The sequence below is a fragment of the Colossoma macropomum genome, unplaced genomic scaffold, assembly GCF_904425465.1.
Source record: "Colossoma macropomum unplaced genomic scaffold, Colossoma_macropomum, whole genome shotgun sequence".
Classification (NCBI taxonomy): Eukaryota; Metazoa; Chordata; class Actinopteri; order Characiformes; family Serrasalmidae; genus Colossoma; species Colossoma macropomum.
In genome coordinates, this window is record NW_023494803.1 from 27,074,179 (window position 1) to 27,096,149 (window position 21,971).

General features: G+C 41.0%; 1 protein-coding gene across 1 annotated transcript in view; it reads left to right on the forward strand.

Annotated features, from left to right (window-relative positions):
• The window catches only part of akap6 (A kinase (PRKA) anchor protein 6), a 126,903-nt gene that overhangs the window by 65,766 nt on the left and 39,166 nt on the right, over window positions 1-21,971 (forward strand). Inside the window, exons 8-9 of the mRNA XM_036593532.1 lie at window positions 7,339-7,469; window positions 11,958-12,078. Coding sequence (XP_036449425.1) covers window positions 7,339-7,469; window positions 11,958-12,078 — 252 coding nt within the window. The remainder of the gene's footprint in view (window positions 1-7,338; window positions 7,470-11,957; window positions 12,079-21,971) is intronic.

Here is a 21,971-nt window from a genome sequence, read left to right on the forward strand (position 1 = left end):
CTCTGGGGTGCCACAGGGCTCCAGTGTGGAGCTGTGTGAGCTTGCAGGGTGTTTTTTTTTTGTTTTTCATATGAACCCCCTTTACAAATCATATTTGATTTCATGCGCAATTAGTTTGTCCATCAGCGGGCATGGGGTCCTTGCTGAGGCGCTATCTGCAGCATCTCTGAGCTCTGATGACACTAGTTTCGGCACGAATCCAATATGCATTAGGGCAATAGCACGGTTCCACACCAGCAGCCGCCGTGAGCTCATTTCCCACAACCCCCCTGCTCCTCGGCTCCACTTCTTACACACCTGCGCGGCACGGGCTGTGCATTCCAGGACTGGCAGCCTTCAATGTTTGATAGAGACTCTGCCCCTCAGATTAAACCGGTGGATTTAATTAGGTTTTAAAATGATATTTTAATTAAATATCAAGGTAAGCAAAAATGGATTTCAAAATAATTAATCAAACATTAAAAAAAAATATAAACCTCTTTTTTTTTCTGCTTGGGCAGCAGAAAAAGTGAGAAGTGTTATTTAGGTCTCTTAGAGATTCAATCTAATTTAATTCTCTCCCCTCTCTAAATAAACAGTTCTAAAACCTTTTTTCATCTGGGGGGAGTAGAGATGATAGAGGTAATCAATATTTCTAGCATTTTAATTAAAACCGTTAGTGGAATAAATCCATTTAATTATCAGTTAATGAAATACAAGGTCATTTACCTGACAGCAACTTTGAAGGTGGCTTACTGGTAGGAGTGAGCGCGACGCTGGGGTGTCAGAGCCGTTTAGGTGCTGTCACAGCTCAGCTTAAGATTCTCCTCAGCACGTTAACCCCTCAGTGTCCTCCTGCCCACCCTGCCTTCTGCCTTCTGCTGCACGCCTCGGCAACACGCACGCGAACGCCAGTGCGCAGACACATGGAGCGGGGCGTTTTTAGACAGGCCATTTACAGCCCATAACCACAGCTAATGAAGACCAAGGTCATCAGATGGTGCTCTGTGGTGTATGGCGGACTTGTGTGCGGATGTGTGCTTGTGTATGTTTCCCAGTGCATTTGGGATATTTCACTTTCATCTCTGCTGCCATGATTAATGATGAGACTACAATGAAATTTTCATTTTCCTCTCTGAATGCAGCCTGAGAGACATTAGTTTTTTATGCTAAACTCGAGGTGGGTGTGTTAGGAGTTTGGAGAGTGGAATACAGCATTGATTAGGAGCATGCTCGTGCGAGTGTGTGTGTGCCAGAGTAGAAGCTTTTAGAGCGTGGAGGTTGGAGTGGGATTTGTGTTAGAGAGTTTATTTGGGACTGCGCTCTCCAGAGCTGGAGGAACAATACTCCCTCAGCAGCCCCAGCCTTCGCCATCTGGAACAAATACAACAAATAATAAATAGAGATACAATGGGGCAGAGAAATCGAATTTAACTTGGCCCGAAGCACTTACCTGAAATGTGCATATAATGGTCCCAGGCATTTGTCATTGCGAATGGTTCTGGAGTTTTGTCCTACTGTTAATGAAATAGTAAACTTGGCTCCGTACACTGCGTTCTGGCTTTACGCATCGATCTCCGCAATTGCTTTCTTTGTCTTATTACTAAAATCAATTTCTTTCTGTGATTGCCAAGAAGAGCATTTAACAGCACTTATTTCATGCAAGGCGTTCTCCCTCTAGTCTCTGTCTCCTTTTAATGGTCGTAACACAGTCGTTTCAACAACAAATGTCCTGTGTGCCTGTTTTTGGGAAATAGGCCTTTTCTGCAACACTCAAACACGGGGAATATTTAACAGAAAAAGGGGGGAAAAAAGTCAGACAGGGAGTCATTATTAGAGTTTACTTACAGTACTTGAGGAGTCTACAACAATAGCTAGATCCATGAAATCAATATGCACCAATGTTAATAGCCTTTTTGTCCTTTCTGGCACATATATGTGTTTTAGCAGAAAGTGTCAGTTTTATTACAGAGGCTATGCCCTGTTTTCTCTCCCCCTCTCTCTTTCACACACCCGGTCACCCACAGTCCATGATTACTGGTGTGTCTTTGTGTAGCTAATACACTGGCCCAGTGTTTTGAATTGCAATCTGGCCAAAACAGTAGCCAGGAGAGCCCAAACACAGCCCCTCTCTATGTGAATCTGATCCTGAGCCTGTTTGCGCTTTCATTTCTCCCTAATCCACTTTGAAAAGCAACCTGCTTTTAACTCACACTCCCTCCCTCAAATAAATCAGCTCTTTCCCGCTGCCCAAAAACTCAAAGGAGGTGCACAGAGGTAGCTGGCTTCCTCCGATTTAGAATTAAGATCAGATTTTTATGTTACTTAATTATTTCCTAATTAGTTTGCATGTTAATTAAAATGGTGGCTAATGTTAATTACCTATATTAATGGATTCTCATGTAACACCTGCCTGGAGCGCTTGGCTCGGTGTTCAAAATATCTTCATCTAAGCCGCTTGGCGCATGCCGTCAAGCTTTGTTGAAAAGCAGAGCGGAATTGAAGTTGGGGGATTTTTGAAGCAGGTCACTCCAAATGCTTTTTGTTTTATGTCGGCCTTCCTTTTGAAAAAAGGGAGAGAACAGAAGAATGAAGTGTTTTTTTTCGGACATTAGGAAAGAGCTCTGGCTTGAACAGGCAAATTTATATTTGTGAGCCATTTTTCTGTCTATTCAGCCTGAGTATTAGTCATGAAGTCTTGTCTCTGGTAATCGGTGTATCTAGTTTGACATTCTTGCCACACGCCTTGTGCAACTGCTTGGCATGCATGACCTAACTCAGCAAACCAACACATATTTAAGAGGGGCTAGTCTGTATTAGATTGAAAATGATGATGATCATGCAATCGATCGAGACCCCCCCCCCACCCAACTAATCTATAAGGTGAACATTGTCTGAAGCCCCCTTGTCTCTTCCTCCTGATGGCTCTCTGGATGTTTAGACTTCTTGGAAGCAGGGATCAGCGATTAAATGTCACCTTTCAGCAACAACGTTAAATAAGAGGCAGCAATTTAGCTCCTAGCAATTGCTAATTTCACGCCCTGATAAATGTTGCAGGAGCTAAAGCTTTCAAACCGCCTAAGATATTTCTTAAAGGGGAAGGAGCGTGAGCAGGTACATCACTGATGTGTTGTTCCACAGGGGCTGAGGCACCGGGAGGCGCTTTAATGTCAAGGTCAAAGCCGTTGTTGATGCGGTTTTGCTTAAGCCAAACGTCATACGCTGTTTCCAACAAATGCAATCTGATTTCGTGCTCAGTCGTTTGGTCTGGGCAAGGACATTTTTGGGACACAATAAATGAAAGCGGACTTTAATACATTCCCACAGATTGAGGATGTGGAATGTTTCTCTCAAGTGACTCAAAACATTCACAAATTTCTGTTTAGGAGGTTTCTTTGCATACATAAGACATTTCTGCATGTGTGCCTCATTTATAGAGACATTGCATATGCCTTTTGTGCATAATGAAGTGGTTTTAGTTCAGACAGTGTTTCTTATTTGTCCTGTAGTGATGATAAACGCGGTTCCCCTTGCTCTGCACTGATTGCTCGCTGTACCGCTGCCATTGTAGATAGCTGCAAAAATACGGCCTTCAGTTTTAACTGCTCACATAATCAAATTTGTTTGACAAAGCAGCGAAACAACAGCCCATGAATGTGGTTATATCAGAGCCTGTTTAGCTGTGGAGGCCTGATAAGAGTGAGGGAACGAGAGGAACCCCTGCCTTACAATGCTGTAAGAATGGCCTTTATTTCGGGCCGTAAAGTCATGTGATGCATGCCAGGAGACTGCACTACATATTAAATCCAGCCTTTATGGCCAGTGATTGGAAAGTAATAGTTTTCAAATGAGTTTCAAGGCCTCCTCTCCGCAGAAATAATCCTTCGCTCTCCATTTCCAAGGAGGAATCACGCAAAAGGCAGAATCATACTGATGTTGGAAATAAAACCATTGTTTTCTTTCTAGTGGAACCGTGTATGCTGGAATGAATTACAACCTACCCCAGCCGACCAAACATTCCTTTTTTATTTTTTACTTTTTTGGTAAAATGGAAGTCCTCTCATGTTGTGCGGGGGGTTTTTGTGAAGCTGAAGCCTCAGCTTTGTGCGTGCTGGTTTATGAGCTGCTTTGATAGAACTCTCGCCCGTTTACGACTGCTGGCACGACCACACACACACACAGACACACAACTCCCAGCAGAATTTATTTTCTGAGCATGCCTGCTCTGCACTGCGCTCCGATACTGCCTCGGAACATCAGGACGAGTCTGATGGGAGACATTTCAAACAGGGCCGATGTATGTTCTGGCTGGTTTGAACGCCAGTCACGGGGGGGGCCGGGGTGGCGCCTAGGCTTCCCACGGTTTTCAATCTCGCCACGATGCTTCTCGCATTCCGACAAGACGATAAAGAAATAAACAAACCACGTGTTTGGTCACATTGCTTAAATATCTAGTTTAAGAGGTGGCCACAAACCCCCTGCGCTGCCGTTCTCTCGTGCGCTACTGCTCACCAGAGCCACATACTTTTCCTCGTTAATTCTTACGGCTCCCCAGCCACCTCCAGTGACACTCTTATCCTGTTTGCATTACAGCCACCTTCCTTCTTTCTTTTTTCCCTTACTCTCGCAGATGAATACAAAGGGAACATTGCACAATCTTCTCTGGATGTTTTATATCCCAGCGAACTTTATCTGGTACTTTATTTGAAACATGTGTGTTCCAAAAGCTCAAGGACTGTCTTGTCTGGAAGTCTTTTCTCCATTGCTTATTTCCAACTAAATCTTCAGATTTATAGATTTTGAGATTTTGCCCTGTCTGGCCTGTGATAGTCCATTTGTGAAATTCACACCCAGCCTGGTGGGTCTATTAATACTTAACCTACCCTCCACATACATGCACAAAAAACAAGATTTTGCAGCTGTGTTCATGTAAGACTCTTTGCTTAATCTAAAAACTGATTTACTCCAAATTTTTGTTTGTCTTTAATCTCTTCTGCCTGCAGTGCGCATTAAGGTGGTGCTGGTGTGAAGGGAAGCTATAGTAGGATTTGGCCAGGTCCTGAACCTTTGACAGTGTTTGTGCTGGAGATTATGAGTTTATTATTCATTCTGGGGTTTATATGGATCAATCTCGTTGCTAAGTTAAAGGAAACTTTCTCATCATGCTTCAGACTTCAGCAGCTCTCAGAACTTCTGATATACCCTCCCGCTAATCTTTAAGGCCATGCAGTCCTATTGACATTTTTTTAAAGAACGACTGCTGGAAGCCAGGTCTGTTTAGAGCGCGGTGTATAAATTATTAATATTTACCATGCATTTAATTTCCTTGTGGCCTGATATATGAAAGCCCATTGTAATTATAGCGGCGTGTGAAGTCGGAGGGGGAGAGGCGAAGGAAGCGATGATGACTGTAGCACTCTCTCAGCTCATGATTGACAGTGCGATCACTCGCTGAATCCCGCAGGACGTGGAGCTGCGGAAGTTTCCAGAGGCTGTTAAATTGGCACTGGCATGTAAACAAAAGGCTTAAAATGACTTGATTCAGCAGATTTTTCTCAACTCTACATGTCTCCCACACTCCAGAGACAGGAGTAAGTATCAAATGATCTAAATTTGTATTGACACCTATGTGTATTACTAGGTTTTTAAAGTGGAGCTGTTTTTGACAGGCAGGTTTTTGAATGATTCTGTTTGAAATCGAAATAGAGGATGTTCTGATGGGGGCTGTAGGAGAATGCACTGTAGCATGCTACTTTGTTGGGGTTATTTCCCATACCACTCTGTGGTAAACTCACTCTGTGGTCATGTGAGGCTTTGTATTCCTTAAGAGAGGTCATGCTGTCAGCTGTAAGCTCAGTGGGTGATATGCTTTAACCATTTCATATATGGAACACTCTAACACATGGGGAAATTCATTAGAATTCACTTTGCCTTTTACCCATATGCTTTTACATGTTTTACATTAGCGACCTTGTGTTGATGAAAGCTCATTTCTATTTTTTTAGGGCGCATATGAGGAGCTGCTTACAAAGAGTTGTGTGAAAAGGCCCATGAATATGATGTTCAGAAGACAAATGCTCTCATCAATAGACCGATTTCTCCTTCAAGTATGAGAGCTCTAATAAATGTAGCTGTATATCACGGTATTGACGTTTCTCGTATTCACCCAAAGGAACAGTATCTTCCACTAGGCCCATCATATACATTTATGGATTTCTAATACGTCTCAGCTCCAGGTTTTAAAGCTATAGAGAAAGATGATGGTGCTTGATTGGGGGATTTTTGAACTCTTCAGAGAGAAAGAGAGAAAGAGAGAGAAGCGAAGGCGGATCAGAGGCACGTCCTCCACACGGCGCAGGGGGCCTCCGTGCTGGGCCGGACTGTCCTCAGACTCAAGGTGGCCAGGAGAAATTGCTTTTGTCTGAGGCGGGCATTAGTCATTATTGTGTGTGTAAGCAGCTCCGGCGGGATTGAGTAATTAGGATCCTGACACGGCATCGGCGAGTGAGCTGAGTGAATCCGAAATGAAGGCAAATGAAAGCAAATTCCTCTGAGGGGGGAGAGGAGAACTCGCCACACTTGCGCCGCTAATTTTCTTGGAGCTCCTAGTTAGGTTCATTTCATTCCTCCCAAATGAGAAAAGCGCCAGAGCCGGGCGTTTGATACCCGCCCAATAAATGGAATGAAAAGGCAACACATCTTTCTGTTGATTTGCTTGTTTATTATCAAGGGTAGCTTTGATTGAGGAGCAGTTTGCATTCATGGAATTGTTTGACCTTTCTGGAGGCATCTGCGGAGCAGGCGGAGCGGCTTCTGGAAGGAATGCAAACCGCAGCGCTTCATACAGTGTCGAGAAATGAGCTAAAAATCAAAGCAGCCTGTTGGAAATTTTATTGGCTTGCCGCAGATTCATCTCCACATACTTTGGGCAATAACTGATCTCCGTTCACCCAATGTAACCAATTTTCGCGAGCACAGATGCACAGCAGAAACGTGGCTTATTTTTTTTTCATTCTTGCATTCACAGTGACTACAGCTAATCACGTCTGAAGTCCAGCATTTGCTCACAAGAAGCAGCACTAATTTTGCAGACTTGAAGCCCATCCTTACTGAGCTGTATCCTGTTTGGGATAGCATTACTAGTGTAAGTGGTATGAGGATGGTGGATTTCAGATGGAAGCTGGCCTGGTGTTGGACTTGTGGCTTTCTGTGGCAGTGGGATCCAAAATAATGTGTAGCCAAAGAAAACACTTACTGTAATTCCATAAGACATCCAAGGAATCCTGTGGTGGGAAAGTTGAGAAGCCCACAATTGTGCTTCATCTGATGTGGTCTTTGTGTGTGTATGTGTGTGAACAGGCACAGGTGCAGCGGTGTCATGCAGAGGCCCAGAGGGATATTGTGGATCAGATGAGTGTAAAGCTCAGGAGTCAGCAGTACTCCAGCTCCAGCAGGAACAGAGACTTCTCCCTCATGTCCAAGTTCAACAGGTATAGTAGAAGCCCTCTGAACATTCACTCGCCACTCTAGTGAATGGCCACAGGTTAAGGTGTAAAAATACACACAAAGCACATACAAATGTCAACAGATCTGTTAACACTTTATTTTGAAGGTTCACTGTAGATAGATGTAGATAATCACTTTGTAGATGGTCAGCATTTCTATTGCATTATCTATTTGATTGACTTTGATTGATTTTTTTTCCTAACCATAAAACTAACATTCTAACCCTAGCTTCAGCCTCAACCCAAAACTTAAACCTAATCCTAACTGTAACCCTAGTTCTAACTCTAACCCTAACCCTAACACTGAACATAGGCAACTGTCACCAGAGAGGAGGTGAAAAAAGTGGCTAACCTGAGTAAAAGTAGCTGTAAAATAAGCTCGCTGGACAAAAAGTTAGTCACATGCATCATTCTTTTCTAAAACTTTGTTACGTGTCATTTTGCCTTAACAACAGCGTAAATGCTGTCAGCTAAGAAAGTAGTGTAATGAAAAGCTGACTATTTTACTTTTCTTACTTTTTGAGTTAGATTTGAATTGAATTTCTTGAATATTTCTTCAATATTTGAAGACTTGTTCTTTTCTAAAGCTTTGTTATGTGTCCCCTTGCCTTAATAAGAGCATCAATCCTGTCAGGTAAGGACGACACATGTCTCTTGATGAATTCCTGTCAATGCTTGCCATCTCTTCCACTCACTTTCCTGTTTATTAAAGAAAGACATTAATCAGCATTTTCAGAAGGCATTTTTCAAAGTAACTTAGTACTGCTAGTGAAGAACAGTGGAGCAGCTCACCACACAGTGCTTTTCCAGCAACACAAGTCAGATGCAGAAACACAGAAAAACACAGACACACATGGTACTGGTACACAAAACAATGTTACACCTTTCTGACATTGTTTAGACACTTATCATAACTATAGCTTGCTTTCTAACATCTCCTTATTTCAGTTTTCAGTTTACCCCATGAAATACTTAATCTTTAGATGAAAACATCCGAAATTTCAGAATGAAGTTGATGAAAAGCTCTCCAGTGTGCATTTAAAGGCTGCTCGTGTAACACCCTTATCTCTCAGCAGCCTAATAGTGCTAAAAGAATAAAGACATGGTTGAGGTGGGCAATAGGATGATGTTGTATCTTTGTCATGATCAATTTTGTTATTGTGACAAACAGTATAGTTTTCTGAGCATTTCATCCATACTTGAAGAACACTGACTTGAAGGTCCTGTTTAGTTGGGTTTAGTATGCAAAATGTTGAATAAAAAACATTGTACCCAGAGTTTTTAAATGTGGCACTGCTAGTGTATTGTGCCCGTGGGTCAAAATGTTGTAATATGATTCATGTATCATAAAATGTCTATAAGTATCATGATATAATATTTTTTGCCATATTGCCCACCCTAAACATAACAGTCAAAAAGGGAGGAAATTTAGTCCATGTGCTTTAACCCACAGTAATTTAGCCCACAGACAGATGTACCTGTTCTATGTAATTTTAATGGGTAATGTGGTCTCCACACCATTCAATCCAGATCATACACTTGTGTCTTTAGGACAGGCATTAGTATTTTAATCCACTAATGCCCCCACTCCCCCTCCAAACTCTTAGGATACTGGGTATATGCTTTAAAAGTACCACACATACCATTACAGCTATTGTTAAATTCTTAAAGCTTGTTAGAGGTTCCTGGGCCTAGTTACAGTTGCTAATCTATGATTGGAAAATAGTTTTTAGGGGTTGGGTTTTAGAAAGGTGCACTATAATTGGCTTACTTTATTTGCTTCATTGGTTTGCTTTCGTTGCCATATTCATGCAGAGTAAAAAAGTAGGACATTTGATAAGTAGTGGTGTCAAAGTGTCAAAAAATGGAAATACTGGAAGTACAGACACTTACTTGGTAAAAGGATTTAAGTACAGTAATGAAGGCATGTACTTTGTAATTTGTTACTGTCCACCAATGATAGTTTGTTAACATTTTGATTTCTATATATATACGTGTTAAGATATTTTAACAGGCATGTTAGAGGCTAGATGGTGAGTGGTAAATAACATTTCTTGATATTTGTAAAAAGAACATTCAGTTTTAAAAATGTCCTTTTACTCTTTCCTACAAATCAGTAATATCGAGGCCGAGTAAGCACTGCAGTGCTGTAATGCAACCTAAGGCTGGGTAATTGCACAGATTTTCCACCAGTTATAAATGGGGGAGACTGGTCTTAAAATAAGGCATTGCTTTCTAAAAATAACACATTTTCATTTCAGAGCCATTATTTATCACATTATTTTTTTCTCTCGAAAGGCTCCCCCCCTCTCTTTCTCACCCACTCTAATGCAGTGGAGGGACTCTGAAGTCTGGGCTTGACTCTGTGCCTTGGCTTCGAATCAAGCATCGTTTTAATCCTTTTAAGCCTTTCATTCTAATGATTTATTTTTTCTGGGAAAAAAAAACATAATGATCCTTTGAATTTTAATGACAGGCCTGCCTACTCAAGGATTCATTGTTTTGACTCTTTGGCCCTTACCTTTGCATGGAAACATGTCTGGAGGGAGGAGCTGTCGAAAGCTATCGGCCGCTCTGCCTCTCCTCCTCCACCGTAAGGGCCTGTCCACGTGCTCCTCTCTGAGCTGACAGAGACGGGACGCCTGCCATTCACCAATCAAAAGCCTTTACCAGGAAGGGTCTCCATTTAAAAGAACGGAGGAAGGGTGAACAAAAGTGACAGACAGGGAAAAAAGGGAGATGGGAAGTCTCCACATTAGACACCGGGGATTAACACCATAAATTAAAGAGCCGCTTCTATAAAAGTGTCACTTCACATGAGATGTGAGAGGTGTCAATAAGGCAGGCAACCTTTCACCAAGCCGCTCGGGGTGAGGCGTGGGTGGCTGGCCAGGCTCTGATGATGAATTAGGTACAGTAACACCCCCATAACCCTCCACCAGCCCCCCTCAGAGCCGCAGGCCACCAGATTGGTGTTAAATGGATGGGAAAAAGAAGGGAAGAAAAAAGAGGCATCCATTTGAGCCTCACTCCGCTGACCTGCTGGAGCTGATTGTAACGGCTGACGCTAACACTTAACACCGAGAACTCTCTAGCGCTTCCTCTAAGGGCACCAGAGGCAGCTGGGTAGACCCAAACATGCTCAAAAGCTAATTTTTTTTTTTAACAGAAATCTGTGTAGCTAAATGTATAAACATTCAATGCACAGATGTAGCACCAGCTGAGAGTAAATAATGGTTCAAAAGGCTACAAAGCAAGCCTGCTGAATGATGTTTAAAAACACTTTTTTACAGTCTTTGTTTGATTTTTGACATGCCCCGGGAGATCATGTTTTACAAGAATTTAGATTTATGTTCTGCAAAAAACTAATTCAGACAAATGCCACACTATAGAAGAACGCTGTGCTGCATTTGTCTACTTAACTTCCAAAAGGCATAGTGAGGTTTCTAATCAGACGAAGCCATGCCTTAGGGAAACTTCGCACATCAGTATTACATTGTTTCAGTCTTTCGATTGCTTATTCGCTGTCTTTGTCATTTCGTCTGATCAATGTCATGTTTACAAGGAGATAAAATATTCATATACTCTTCTCCATTGTTTTGTTTCATCAGCGCCTGCTTCAAAATGCTAATACGCACCACTATGCTCGTCAAAATTACATATGGAGCTGCAGTGCTCCGTCCCACCCTTTTGTTTAGTTTCTGTCTGGCTCGAATTGAAATAAAGAGGAATTGTTGATTTTTCTCCTCCTTTTTGATAGTTATTTGTGTAATCTCATTCATAGTCTTTCCCCCTCCTTTGGGGCTGACTCTCTGGATTGCTTATAAAAGCCAGACAAGAAAATGGCACTAGTTTGACGTAACTGTCAAAGTGTTCCAAAGCCGTGTGAATGGGAAACAATTTTCCCCGCTAATGTTTATAAACATGTGGCCCTCCTGCCGAGATGGTAAAAAAAGAACCATAGCCTAGACGTCAGTGTGTGTGCATGTGCCCACACATTTGTGCTTGTGCTAGTGCGTGTGTGCCCAATGCACTTGCATACGATAGTCTATGACTATGGTATGTGAGAGCGTGTGTGAGCATGCACGCAATCGTCCTTGCTCCTTTCATAAATATTTGATGTCCTTTCATGTCGAGGCTGAAGGCAGGCTTGGGGAATAGGGAGGTGAAGTCATGTTTAATTAAGCTGTTCTGGCTCAGGAGCCGTCACTCAGAGCGCGGGTTAAAGATCCCTTCTGCTCCCGACCCCTTTCACACCTCACTTACCTGCGCCGCAGCGCGCCGCTCGCTAACGGGACAGAGTAATTACCTCCACTTGTCAAATATTCCCTCAGTAAAAGAGCTCGGAGCCGCCCGACTCCTCTCTCTCCAGCCAGAGGAGCAGGTAGACGGGGAGAGAGTGAAGCTCATATCACCCACAGACTCTCACAGAGGGCACCTTTAACACACCCCTCCCTCTCTCTCCCCACCCAGCCTATCAGAGTTCCAGACCGAGTACCAGGAGCTCTGGGATTGGCTGATGGACATGGAATCCACTGTGACGGACAGCCATGAGCTGATGATGTCAGAGGAGCAGCAGCACCATCTCTATAAGGTGAGCCTGTAAGGCCAGAGTAAAAAACTACTCAGCCATTACTAAGAGTTTGTCACCATCAACATCAACATTAAAGAAATACTCCAGTGGTTTTCTGTCTAATCTCTATCTGCCATACGGTCGAGTATTTCAGCAGCTGCCCATTGGCGTCCATTGTGTGTATGTTAAGTGAGTGCGTTTTCTGTTCTTTTCTAAGTACAGGGGAACATACTGAAGTTACTGTCTGTGGTAATTGACCATATGCTACAGATGAAGTACACAGAGATTATGTTGAAAAACACTGGAGTATTCCTTTAACATCAGTATCTTTCTGTCCGTTCACAGGCCAAAAGCCTGACTCACAAATCAACTCTCTTCTTTAACATACTACAGTAAGGGCAAATGAAAAAGAAAAAAAAGAAAAAAGGTATAGAAGAAAGAAAATGAAGAGGACCAAATCTTTGGTGTTGGAAAAATCTCTTTGAATTTGAATGGTGATATTTACTATTAGAAATCTACAGTGATGATTGTACTTTTGCTACTTTTGCTGTACATTTGAGTTGCATTATATAATTATTAATGTATAATTACACAATTGCATAAGTAGTTACATAGTTACAGATTGCCAATGTCATAATATTAAAGGCTGTATTTGGGCTAGGTGATATTACCTATAATGGTGTACTGTGAAATTCAAATACCGTGATACTGCTTCTCGCTGTTGTCTGTACAAAGCCTTGTATCTTCAAAATGATAACTTCACAGGAGAAGGACAAAACCTTCTTTACTTTTAATGTAAGTCAATGGAACCAGACTTCTTCTAAGTCATTTTAGGGCATTTCTTTTGGTCCATTCATCATGAAATTTACACACAATGTAAAGGGCAACAGACATTTTCAAATTATTTCAAAAACTGAAAAACAAAAATGGAGATACACGGTTTGTCTCAACAGCAACGTTATGTTTAAATATAATGAGCATTGTCTCCATCCCTGTTGCCAAGCAGTTTGCTTTTAGCTTGTATTTCTATTTGTAGTGTTTGTCGGTGTATGTCATTTGTTGGTGCTTCAGTTTCAAATCAGTTTCAAATCCACAAAAAATTCAATAAATAGTAAGTTTGCTTTCTAGAAGTTTGCTTTCTGTGTGATTAACATTTACAGTACTGTGAAACACTGTAAAAGTTTCCTTTATGTATTTTTAGGAGAAGAAATGGAACAAAATTTTTCATTCAACAAGCTACACTCTTTAAAAACATATTTCCTCGAAGGTTCTTTGATAAAGGCAACGGTTCTTTGTAGAACCATGAACACTCAAAGAACCACCTGAATGCATCAATTGTTCTTTATATGGTCAAATTCTTCTTCTCTTTGATGAAAAACCAGTTGTATATTGTTCTTGTAAACAATGGTTCTGTATAGCATCAAAAAGGGTTCCACTATTGTTACGAGTCAAAGAACCCTTTTTCAGTACCATATAGGACCCAGCACTCAGGAAGAAAGATCTCTTTACCTTTATTAAGGCTAACTTCATAACTTTATTAATATTAACCTAAATAGAATTTATTTGACCCGTGTTACCATGATATTCTGGAAATAGAATGATATTGAATTTTATTAATATCACTCAGTCTCAGCTGTGTGAGAAAAGAAATGCACATCTGCTTACAAACAGAAATGTGGTATCAGTTAAAAATGTATTATCTGCTCTTTAGACAAATTTGTCTGCTTGTTTCAAAGAGCTGTGAGTGAGTAATAATATCAATTTACATCATGCTTTTGTTCCCACCACTGCAAATTCTAAGGCTTAACATGTTACAGTAAGGACAAGGGAAAGAGAAAATGTGAAAAGATGGGTTCTAGGAGAGGGAAGGAACGAATAAATGAAAAAGAACAAATCTTTGGGATTGGAAAAATCTCTACTTGGGTTTGGCTGGTGATATTGCTTTTTTGCCAGCTTTATGCCCTTCAGAAGCTCCATGTTACCACAGAAGGACAGAAAGAAAGGAAGAGCTAGACTGAGATAGAGTTACAGAGGAAACGTGTGCAGGGGAGTGCAGGAGATAGCGCCTCGTTTTACAGCCCGTATAGGCACCTTGTCTCAATGAATTTTTATTAGTGATAGATAAAGCAGGCCAGTATTGTGTTAGGTCAGTATATTTGCTCATGATTAAAACAAACTGATTTTGGGTCTGTGTATTGATTGCATGCCCACCTGCACTAATAAATATGTACTGTGCTTGTGAGTTTGTTATCGGTGTGTGCGAGCGTGTGCCGGGCGCTGGGTGGCGGGCCGTTATCGGCCTGGGCTGGGGGGATTGATTGGGAGCAGGTAGATGTGTGTGGAACAGAGGCTTGTTTGCCCACACTGAGGGGAAGAGGGGAAGATAGAGAGCTGTGCTTGCCGGAAGCCACGGCCCGTAAATCAGCCTCATTTAGGCTGCCTTTATTGGACCAATCCTGACACTCGTCATCCTGCCAATTGCTGGGAGCATATGGCATATTTCAAAAGAGCAGATTGTGAATCATAAAGAAATGAAATTAATAACCAGCTCGGCTCGTGCTGGAAACAACCGTAATGACAGGCAGCCTCCTCTTCCTCCGCCCTCCGTTCTCCTCCTCCTCCCTCCGTTCTCCATCTTTCCCTCTCTCTCTCTGAGCCGTCCGAGGTCGCCGCCAAGGTCAGAACTAATCTTCCTGCTCATCGGGCATAGTGACCCCACCATTAGTCATATCTTACAGTAAGAGAGAAAGCAGAGGAATATAATGCCTTTTCTTCTTTCTTTTATATGTCCGTGCGTCTCGCTCTCTCACTCCCTGCAGCACGACCCCTCTGACCGGCCCTCTCACAGATCACACCATCCACGCCGGGTGACACTTTCACTAAAACGCTTGCCATTACACACAGTGCTGCTCATGTGAGCATGTATACAGAGAAACCATTAGCACTGTTAATCCATTCATCCATGCTTCTTCTACTCTTTCTGTACATTCCTCTTACCACCATACATTTAGAGACTTTCTCTTTGTCCCCTTTAACTTAAAATCTTCCCTCACAGTAGTTACAGTGCATGCATGTTCACATTCTGCATAGTCAAATGTATAAGCATGTGGAATTGGAGCTTTCTGTGTACTATATTGTGTTCTGTCACTGGACAAAAGAAAGCATGATGCCACCTTTATTGTTGGGTGCACTGCGATTCTGAGTGAACATGTGGGCACATTCAGAACTTATTCAGAAAATCCAGCATGCTGATTGGCTATCTAAAGCACATACCATGTTCCTGTTATTAACATTAGTGATTCTTGATTAGTCTGCAGTATATAACAGTCAGTAAATATACCCACTTTCTGCAATCCACACTTATTTCTGGCTTAAGTCACCATGCTTTTACTTTGTATTTAAACGAAGGTATCAAAAAGTATCATTCAAGAGTCAGTATCGAAGTCAAGATAACAGTATCAGTATCAGTACCAAAAATTTTAAATGATACCAGTAATATTGAGAACAGAATTCAGATCACTAGGGGCTTATTATTGATTTGCTTCATCAAAATTGTAACAAAAGACAGTCGAAGTGTGAAGTGTTATTCGTATACATATGTTTGCTCGCTAAAAACTACAAATTTTCAGCTTTGTTAGATCTTTTTCTTGATTTATCAAAGTAAATGCAACAACACTCAAGCTAAAGAAGGTGTATAAAAAGAAAAGATGACGGTTAATTCTGTGTTTGGTACATTTAGATGTCTTTGGTCTGTTTACATTAATATTTCAAGTTAACATACCAGTATTTACATGAAAGTGGAAATAAAGGCTCGAGGACACAAGATTTCAGCACCTTTTGGGTTCATGGTGTACTATAAGAGTGCAAAAAACAACATTTTGTACTATTTTTATTGGTACTGGTATTTTTTTCTTTTGAGCAATCTGAAATCTGGAGGGACTTTTTGGATTTTGAGCTTAGTTAATCAGAGAGGTCATGTTTTTAGTCTTCTTTGTGCTCTCTATATGGTTTCTGAGGGTTTCCACAACACTCCCTCTAAGCAGGTGTAAATATTGAGTACATACTAAGCTCAGCATAAAAACTATAACCTGAACAAATCAAAAACTTACGTTCTAACTTGCCGATGTTTGAAGTTACATACAGCTGGTTTGTTGCTATCCTGCTATCCAGATTTCTCTGAATATATATATATATATATATATATATATATATATATATATATATATATATATATATAATGTCAAGTTACTGGGAAGAATACAGGGCAAAAAGTTGTAGAGATGACATGATAGTCAGACAGAAATCAGGCCCAGAGCTCGTTAGTTGCGTGTGTGAGAGTGTGTGTATGCTGCAGGCATCTGTGTGTACTTCACACAGTGGATACCTTTAGTGTTTACTGACAGCAGGATGAAATCTCTGTCTAATCTAGCATGCTCTGATGCCCCTACTGCTCAAAGCTCCTTTTTACTGAAACTTTCTATCTCTTCTTGCGCACACACACGCACACACACACACTCGTGCTCCTGCCCTGCAGAAATTCTTTCCTTTCACAAGCTTGTTGATCCAGAGAAAAGGTGTTGTAGTGCACTTTATTAGGCTTTTGGTATGTGTTTATGCATGTTATATCAAAAGGTTTGATCTTTTTCTTTCCTGGAGATGTAGAAGGCAAAGGTGTTCCCACAGGGCCCTGCTTGTTCTCATTGAAGTGGTCTGTCAGAACCTCTAAATTGCAACTATATTTGCTTCTGAAACATTTTGTAAATATTTAATACGCCCCTATTGATGCCCATATCTGCCACTTCCACAGAGAACTGTCCACAGCCTGGGCAGCTCTGGACCATGATGAAAGTCTTAAATATAAAATGAAAAGCACAAATCAAGAGTAAATACATTTATTTGTGTAATTGTGCTTTAAGAATTCTCTTTAGTCTGAGTAGAGGGAAAGCACCGAGCTGCAGTTGGGTTTTCTCAGAGTCCGGGCTGTAGCTGTGCTGAGATGTGTGAAAGTGTAAGTGTGTGTGTGTGTGTGTGTGTGTGTGTGTGTGTGTGTGTGTGTGTGTGTGACAGAGAGTACATGTATGGTTTCTGTACGTGTGTATGCAGTTTAATCTGCGTTATGTCTGACAGCGTGGCTGTGATGGTAGAATTACAGTGGTGGAGTGAATGCGTGAGACACATTGCTGCTTTATGGATCTGGAGCAGGTGGTCTCATCAGTCTCATCACCACCACATATATACACCTTCTTTCTCACACTCTCACTCTCACTTTCTGTCTCTCCCTCTCCCTCTTATCTTTCTTTCTGTCTCTCATATCTATTTCTCTCTCTCTCTCTCTTTCATGTCTTTCTCATATCTCTCATCTCTTTATATATATATATATATATAAAAATAATATTTTATATTATATATAATCTCTTTCATCGCTCTTTCTATATGTAATGTCTCTCTCTTATCTCTCTTAGCCTCTCTTTCTCTCTCTCTTTCTCCAATATTTCTCTCTTACCTCGATCATATCTCTGTCTCATATGTCTCTCCATATAATGTCTCTTATCTCTCACTCTTATCTCTCACTCTCATATGTATTTTGGTAGTTACAATTTTTAACGTTTCACACTGATTTTTAGACATTTGGACACATTTACTTAAAAACAGTGGGATCTTACTGCTCACCATGTGGCCATGAGAGGATGAAGGGATGCAATCTCACTTCCTGCTCTAAAATGCAGGGGTGTGGCTAAAAAAGGCTCCGTCTGTGGACTAAAACTCTTTGTTTGGGTAGTGACATTAAAACATGGGGCAGCATTTTTTGAATAAAGATTAAACTCATGATAAATCTAAAATCTGCAACTTGACTTTAAAAGAAAAAAAATACCAAGTAATAGCTTTTTTTACAAGAGTAAAATTTAGGAGTTAGGGTTTGAGACAGCAACATGTAATGGATGATTTTATTCATATTTAGCTTATTATATATATATATATATATATATATATATATATATATATATATATATATATATATTCTGTAGGTGCTGGCTCGTACGAGAACTTGAACACACCATTAGCAGCAGACATAAATAGGGCTCTACACACACACACATGCGTGCACACACATAGATTAATATGCACTTTCTAATTTTGATAAAGTTTCACTCATTAATCTTTTAAATCCCCCTCGGCTTCTCAGTCTGCGGGCTGTAGTGTGTTGGTGTGTGTGTGTGGTGGGGTCTATGTTAGGTGGTTCAGGAAAAGTGTCTCTGCCTCCATCTCTGTAAACAGGCTTCACCACAGTTAAAGCCTCAGTATCTATTTAAGAGGCAGTGATGGAGTCAGTTACCAGAGCAACCTGTTAAGGGGGGGGGGTCACTTCCAAAAGTAAACAAATGTTTTTCTTTTCTTGTTTTTCTTTTCTTTCAGGAAACGTACAATTAATAAAACTCTTCCTGTGCAGCCTGTGAGAGTTTATAGAACTTGGCAGGCAAAGGAGTGACTTGGAATAAAAAGTGAACACTTATCACAACCCCAAGAGTGTCAGCACTCAGGGTGAGAAAGTGTGTGTGTGTATTAGAGCTGAGTAAAAGTGGTGTAGTACCACTCAAAGGTTTGGATTCAATGTTTTCAACAATAAAAAAACTAATTTTATTGCAGATACATGTATAAATTGATGCTAATCTGTTAGATCTGTAGTTCTGTGCAACTTCACAGGTTTCACATATTTACTAGGAAGCTGCAGGAAGAATTTAGAAATTAAAGATTTGTCCAGAATGATGAACAGAGCTGTAGATGATTCTAAAATGACTCTGAAAGCCATATAGCAACAAGAATGAAGTTATAATAAAATTACTGTAATATCCAGAATGCCTAATATTTGAAAGGTGATGATCAGAATATTTTGAAGCAGACAACTTAAACTAAAAATAGTAATTTATTATTTTAGATCTAATGCTGTTCCCAAAATACTCAAAAAAGTCATTGTTGTATATAATATAAAAAAATATATTAATTTGACGAGTGATTTCAACCTTTTGAATAGTGGTGTAGATGGCATAAAATGACAAAAATAGAGAAAGTTTGTTAGTTCTTTTGTCAGTCAAATACGTGAGATTAGACACACAACAGAGCACAACAAAGTATATCACAATACAACACAATACAGGACAGCACAACACAACACAGCCCAGCACAGTGCAACACGACACAACCCAGCACAGTGCAACACAACACGACCCAGCACAGTGCAACACGACACGACCCAGCACAGTGCAACACAATACGACCCAGCACAGTGCAACACGACACAACCCAGCACAGTGCAACACAACACGACCCAGCACAGTGCAACACGACATGACCCAGCACAGTGCAACACAATACGACCCAGCACAGTGCAACACGACACGACCCAGCACAGTGCAACACGACACAACCCTAGCACAGTGCAACACAATACGAACCAGCACAGTGCAACACGACACGACCCAGCACAGTGCAACACAATACAACCCAGCACAGTGCAACACAACACGACCCAGCACAGTGCAACATGACACAACACAACACAACACAGCACCCGTTATCAGGGCCATCATCTGTGAGAGAAACACTTTGTGTACTGTGCCAGGGCTTCAGCACAAAGAACTCAGTGTTGAAACTGATGCTGCCTGCCTCTCTCTCTCTCTCTCTCTCTCTCTCTCTCTCTCTCTCTGTCTCTCTCTCTATCTCCCTCTCTCCCCCCATCTCTTTCTCTTTCTCTCTCTCTTTTTTCTCTCCATATCTTTCTGTCTCTCATTCATTTTCCATCTCTCAGTTTTTTAATAAAATTCCTTTCTCTCTCTCTCTTTTTCTCCACCCATCTGTTTCCTTCTCTTTATCTTTTTTCTCTCCTTTTCTCTCTTTCTCTCTCCACATCTTTATCTCACTTTCTCATGCTTTCTATATCTCGCTCTGTCCACCTCACTTTTTCTGCTCGTCTCTTCTCACTCCTTCTCTCATCTCGCTCTCTTTGTCTACCTACATTTCTCTTACTTTCTATCTCTATTCTTCTCTTTCTCACTCACTCACTCACTCTGTCTGCTCTCTCTCTCTCTTTCTCTCTCTCTCTCTCTCCCTCTCTCTCCATGTATTTATCTCTTTCTCTCTCCATCTTCTTGTCTCTCTCTCTCTCTCTCTCTGCATGTGTGCGTGTGAGACAGATGGCTGTTTATGATGAAATGGGATTTAAAAAAAGGGAGACATTCCACAGGGGAGAGATGCAACAAGCTCTAAGTCCTGTAGAGCAGGATTCAGGGTGAGAGATCACACTGTGGCGTGGCCTCTGAAAGAACTGATCCTGATCTGAGGCCAGCCGTCGAACTCTCAGACACACACACACACACACATGCACACACACACACACAATCAGAATTAGCACACAATAAAAGCCACAGCCTCTGCCTCCATCTAATAAATCAAGCCATTCTCACCAGACCCCTGCACAACTTCTGAGTGAGCGATTGATTCTGGTCCATGAAACGGCACTAAAAAAAAAAGAAAGAAAGAAAGAAAATGCTGTTTGTCAAGAGAGACAGTCACTCAGTCCTCATACAGCATGAATTATTGAAAGGGGGATGGTAGAGAAGGATGAGACAGGGAAAAAGCAACAGAGGGATGACAGGAGGTGTAGGAGCAGCCGAGGAGACATCACAGAAATGGACAGAGAGAGAGAGAGAGAAACAAACCGCGGCAGCTTGCTGTCTATCTACTAGATTCTGCTTTTCCAACATGGCTTTTCTTTCTCCTCATGTGGCTGCGTGCCATGTTCCCCATTTGCTGCTGCCTTCACTCTTTATAAGAGCTGCGGTCCAATAGTGGATTGCTCAGAGGCCAGCCATATGTGTATATGTTGCTTGGAACGACCATAAACATGAGCGCAGCTTTGGGAGCCTAACCAGTGCTGTGTTATTCTTTAATTAAAGCAGATCTTCAGTTTTTCTCTGCTTTGTTCCCTCTTCTCAAGGTCAAGGTTATAGCTCTCACTACTCTGAACCTCCTGACCTTCTGAATAGCTTTACTTATAGAAACACTGAGCTCATATTCAAAAACTAAAGCCTGGTCCTTCCACAGATTCCTTAAAGTGATACTTTGGCCAAGAAATACAATTTACACAGTTTCCCTCTTTCACCTGTAGTCAGTCAGCCATGACATGATTTGTACATGAAGTTTTCTTCTTTAGTTTTGCGCCAGAGCTAAAAGGCTAATGTGGCTAATGAGTGATAAAAGCTTAGACTCATCAGCAGCACAAAAACTGCGTGTGTAAATCATCACTTGCCTCAAACTTGAATTGTTAACTAATTTCAAAACTGTAACAAAAATTCAGGATTCAAGAACGCTGCTAATGCTCCACTTATTACCTTTGTATAGTTTCATGTACTATAAACAGTCATAATTCATTTTTACACAACCATTTTCAACGTCTTTTTATCCCTTAGAATGAAACAAGCCATTTTTATTACTGTGTCTTTAAGACTGAGCTGTATAAATGACCTCAGTTCTGATTTGATAATCTATTGTGTCTTATACAAAAACAGTCCAGGGTGAAGCACTCCTTATAACTTTAATATGAACTGACAGAGCTGAACTGCTGTAGGCTGTTTTAATGGACCGTATAGACTGGAGGGTGAACTGTATAGTGTTTACATAATACAATGTTTATTTCCAAAAAGTGAGAAAAATTAGTTTTCAATGATATGAGACCTTTTGTAGTTCTAATTGTAGTTCCGGTGCAAAAGCTTTCATTACTTTTTAACTACACACTTAAAAAAGATGCTTCTTTAAAAGTTCTTTAGTGATGACAGTGGTTCTACACAGAGCCATGAACACTCAAAGAAACCTTTGCATGATTAAATGGTTCTTTGCATCATGGATAATGTGCTGTTCTA